Raw genomic sequence first — 3,932 nt, 5'->3', positions numbered from 1 at the left:
TCAGATGTACAGTATGTAATACACCATCAGATGTACAGTATGTAATACACCATCAGATGTATAGTACAGTGTGTAATACACCATCAGATGTAAATTATGTAATACACCATCATATGCACAGTATGTAATACACCATCAGATGTACAGTACAGTGTGTAATACACCATCAGATGTACAGTAAGTAATACACCATCAGATGTACAGTATGTAATACACCATCAGCTGTACAGTGTGCAAGGGCGCCGTAAGGGGGTGAAAAGTTAGGACGATTCTAAGGGCCCGTGACTGACAGGGGCCCAAACTATTTTAGAACATTAAGAAAAAGATGTTTAAGTAACCAATGTGATTATCTTTTCATGGGGCCCATAATTCCTGGCGGCGCCCCTGACAGTGTGTAATACACCATCAAGTAGCTAAGGCAAATATGATCAATAGGTAACTAGTTAAAACTTCATCGACATTACTGGTTAACTACATATGACCTAAGATATTTAAAATAGTGTGACCTGGAGAATTTAATGAATTGTATTTGTTTAACTAGAAGACAATTTTAGCCTCACTTCTAAACTAGGTACCTCTTTAATTAGTGAACATTTAATTAAATAGTTGAAAGATAATGTGAAAAACTAGTCAACTAGTAAAACCAAAAAAAGCTTCAACTGGGTAACTGGGACATATTTTGGCTTACTTTTACTTATAATTGTATCTTACTGTATATAAAGGATTATTTCCTTCAATGTGTCCCCTTCACATAACTTTGCCTCTCAGAAAGTTTTTGGAATATATCTATATAATCTGCAGTGGATTTTAAGACACCAGAGGGGCCTGTCAGCTTCCTGTCAGTAAGAACTATGCCTATCATCCCAAGCAGAGTATAACACTGTAGCACTATTTAAAACATGCTTTACCTTTCTCCAATGGAAGCTTTGATGAGCACTGAGATGAACATGCATACATTTTGAAACATTTTTCAGTAAAAAACGTACATACACTCCTGGATCAGCACCAAAGGCCAATTCCACAAAACCATGAACGTAGTGTAGGATTTAGAAGCTAAAGAGTCAGATATTTCGAACTTGAGAGCAGAAAAGTAGCTACAAGAAAAAAAATTTTTACTCACATTCAACATAAATGCAAATAAAAGCATATGAGGCTAGATGTGTAAATAGTAAAGTGCCTTATCAACTTAATGATATATATCACTGTTGTGTTCCCAGCTTGTTCGACAATGGAGGTAAAGTAATTCAAATCATCAACCTCTCTCTTGGAATGAATTATTATTGATAAATGCTCGTGGATTTTACAAGAATACATAGAAGTTTGGATAGAATAATAAAAAATCAAGATCAACTAAGATATGTCAGTTCAGAAATAAGGGGGAGATAAGCAGAGCAGAAAACAAATTGGTTTGAAACAATGAAATTACTGCTCCACTTTTTGCCCATCCACCGTCTGCGTGTCAGCCTGCAGTGCAACCGAGCTTACGTTCTCCGGTTATTCTTTATTATTGTTGTCATTGGTACACCGCACATCTGCCTGATCATGTCGACTTCCCATTGGTTGTCTTTCGCAGTACTTCCGTCCGTTTGGCCAGTTTGATTGGTCGACGCCGCTCTCTTTTCCTCTTCTTCCCGGTGGTGGGTCTGAGCCGCTGTGTCCCGGGTCTGGCATGTTCTTAGCCAAATTCTCCACGGTGTAAAATTGGACCCCCCCCCCCCTTTTCACAAAACCAAAAAAAAACATTAAATTCCCCCCCGGCTCTGAAGATGGCGGTGGTTAGCGGGATGTCGGGGTCTGTAGCCCGACTGGAGGGCCGAGAATTCGAGTATCTGATGAAGAAAAGGTCGGTGACCATCGGCCGGAACTCTTCGCAGGGTTCGGTGGACGTCAGCATGGGACACTCCAGCTTCATCTCCCGGCGGCACATCGAGATATTCACCGCGGGAGAAGACGGCACCGGCACGGGGGAGTTCTATCTGCGGTGCCTCGGGAAAAACGGGGTGTTTGTTGATGGGGTGTTCCAAAGGAGAGGGGCGCCTCCTCTCCAGCTCCCCCGAATGTAAGATCCCAGGCTGGGTTGCTTCACGGCACAAATCTGCGGGTCAGCGGCTCGTGTGTTGTTGTTGATGTTGTTGTTGTGTTGCAGCGTGGTGCACGTGCTGTGTGGAGAGTGCGTGCTGCTGGATGGACACACAGCTCCATGCCGGATCTCCCAGATAACCTAAACCTGATTCATGGTCCTTATGTCGAGAGTTTACAAACATGGCAGCAACATAATGCTAGTTAAACTGATGCATGCATCTTGGTGGAACATGAGTTACCCACACACAGAGTAGTGGGGATGTTTGATTACAGAGTGATAGAACATCATGTTTGTGTGTTAGCAGAGTGCATCGGTATCAGCATGGCCTCATGTGTGTCTGTGTTTACCCCAAAAGCCCCCCCTACACTGTTGTACTTCTGGTAACTAATTTCACATTTTATCTTCATATGTATTTTGGTATGATATGGCAATGTTGTCGCCATCCTACACCATAGTGGTAATTTCTGGTCCATATTTAGACTGAGTCTGGGTCTCGGTAGACCTCCTCGGCCTGCTTGTTGCCAGGCAGGAAGTTGTCCAATTGGCTCATTGGCACTGTGATAAACATTGCCTTTCTGATGTTCAAATTTGGACAAATATCAATAGTAATTTAAATGGAAATTGTCTGGACATTAATCACACACTTGATGTTCTTTGTTTGTGCTTTTCTTTGGTTCCCAGGTGTTGTTTCCGGTTTCCCAGCACAACTATAAAGATCACGTTCACAGTCCTATCCAATGAAAGGAAGGAGCCCAGGAACGTGCCAGAATCACCAGTTAAACCTATCCAACCCCAAATCTCCCCACTGACCATCAACATTCCTGACAACATTGCCCACCTCATAAGCCCCCAGCCTTCCCCAACGGGCACCCTCAGGTGGGAGACCTCTGTTTCTCTTCTGTGCAATGCTCAGAGCACGTAGAAGTTTACAACAATATCATATACTAAATGTTTTTTATTTGATTTCTCAGTGCGGCAAACTCCTGTCCATCAAGTCCACGGGGAGCGGGCTTCTCCAGCTACAGGCCGAGCCGTGTTCTGGCCTCGGACTTGATAGGCGACAACTCCCAATCAGAAAATGACAAGGAGGCCTCCGGTGGAGACAGCCCAAAGGTGAGAGGGCGAGGAAACTCTTAGTGTGTCTGCTTCATTTTCAAATATATTTTAGGGGATATATATTTTTTTTTACGAAAGGGGCTGCGGGACAGAATGCCTGGTTACTCAATAAAAATGCTCACAACAACACAGACTTTGGAGTAGAGGACAGTGGACTGATTCTGTGTTTGTGTTTTGGTCTAACAGGAACCTGGCTGACCTTACATTAACCAATCACATCTCCCCCTACCAGCACATGATGCAAAACTTTCTTTAATTTTCCACAGGACGACTCCAAACCTCCATATTCGTATGCACAGCTGATAGTCCAAGCTATCACTATGGCCGCAGATAAACAGCTGACTCTGAATGGAATATACACCCACATCACCAAGAACTACCCCTACTACAGAACAGCTGATAAAGGCTGGCAGGTCAGACTCTTCACTCTGCATGTCTAAGGTCGTAATGTTCCTTTCTTTAAAGAGCAACTTCCAGGTTAAAGACACCTGTGAATAAATGTGTAGGAAAATGATGAATACACTAGATTTTCAAAAAAATATACAGAAATATACACTACAGTGACATCTGGCGTCGTTTTTGTAAGAAATGTTCACTTCCGCATAAAAAAACCTCGGCACTTGACCTCCCGCGTGTGACGTAACATGGGGGAAACAAGGGGGAGAGCGGCCGGTGTAACGTATTAATAAACATGGATCCCAATGCTAGTTTCGACACAGAAGACACAGAAGAA

The 3,932-nt window shown here is 43.1% G+C and overlaps 1 protein-coding gene across 1 annotated transcript; it reads left to right on the top strand.

Annotated features, from left to right (window-relative positions):
- The first annotated feature begins 1,464 nt into the window (after positions 1–1,464).
- LOC104951292 (forkhead box protein K2-like) lies at positions 1,465–3,639 on the top strand. The gene is made up of 4 exons (XM_010777925.1): positions 1,465–2,059; positions 2,765–2,959; positions 3,055–3,196; positions 3,466–3,639. Exons 1-4 carry the CDS (start codon positions 1,767–1,769, stop codon positions 3,637–3,639), a joined length of 804 nt encoding a protein of 267 aa, XP_010776227.1. The 5' UTR covers positions 1,465–1,766.
- Positions 3,640–3,932: the final 293 nt, after the last annotated feature.

This window comes from Notothenia coriiceps, unplaced genomic scaffold, assembly GCF_000735185.1.
Source record: "Notothenia coriiceps isolate Sejong01 unplaced genomic scaffold, NC01 NC01_scaffold00018877, whole genome shotgun sequence".
In the NCBI taxonomy this organism is placed as follows: Eukaryota; Metazoa; Chordata; class Actinopteri; order Perciformes; family Nototheniidae; genus Notothenia; species Notothenia coriiceps.
The sequence above is the reverse complement of the archived record's forward strand: the minus strand, read 5'-3'. Positions and strand labels throughout refer to the sequence as shown.

What these genes read in the sequence shown, in the direction of transcription:
- LOC104951292 (XM_010777925.1), top strand. Translation starts at nt 1,767, where the DNA reads ATGGCGGTGGTTAGCGGGATGTCGGGGTCTGTAGCCCGACTGGAGGGC. An exon ending in CCTCTCCAGCTCCCCCGAAT is followed by an intron (nt 2,060 to 2,764) that starts GTAAGATCCCAG and finishes TTTGGTTCCCAG; the next exon opens with GTGTTGTTTCCGGTTTCCCA. An exon ending in TCCCCAACGGGCACCCTCAG is followed by an intron (nt 2,960 to 3,054) that starts GTGGGAGACCTC and finishes TTGATTTCTCAG; the next exon opens with TGCGGCAAACTCCTGTCCAT.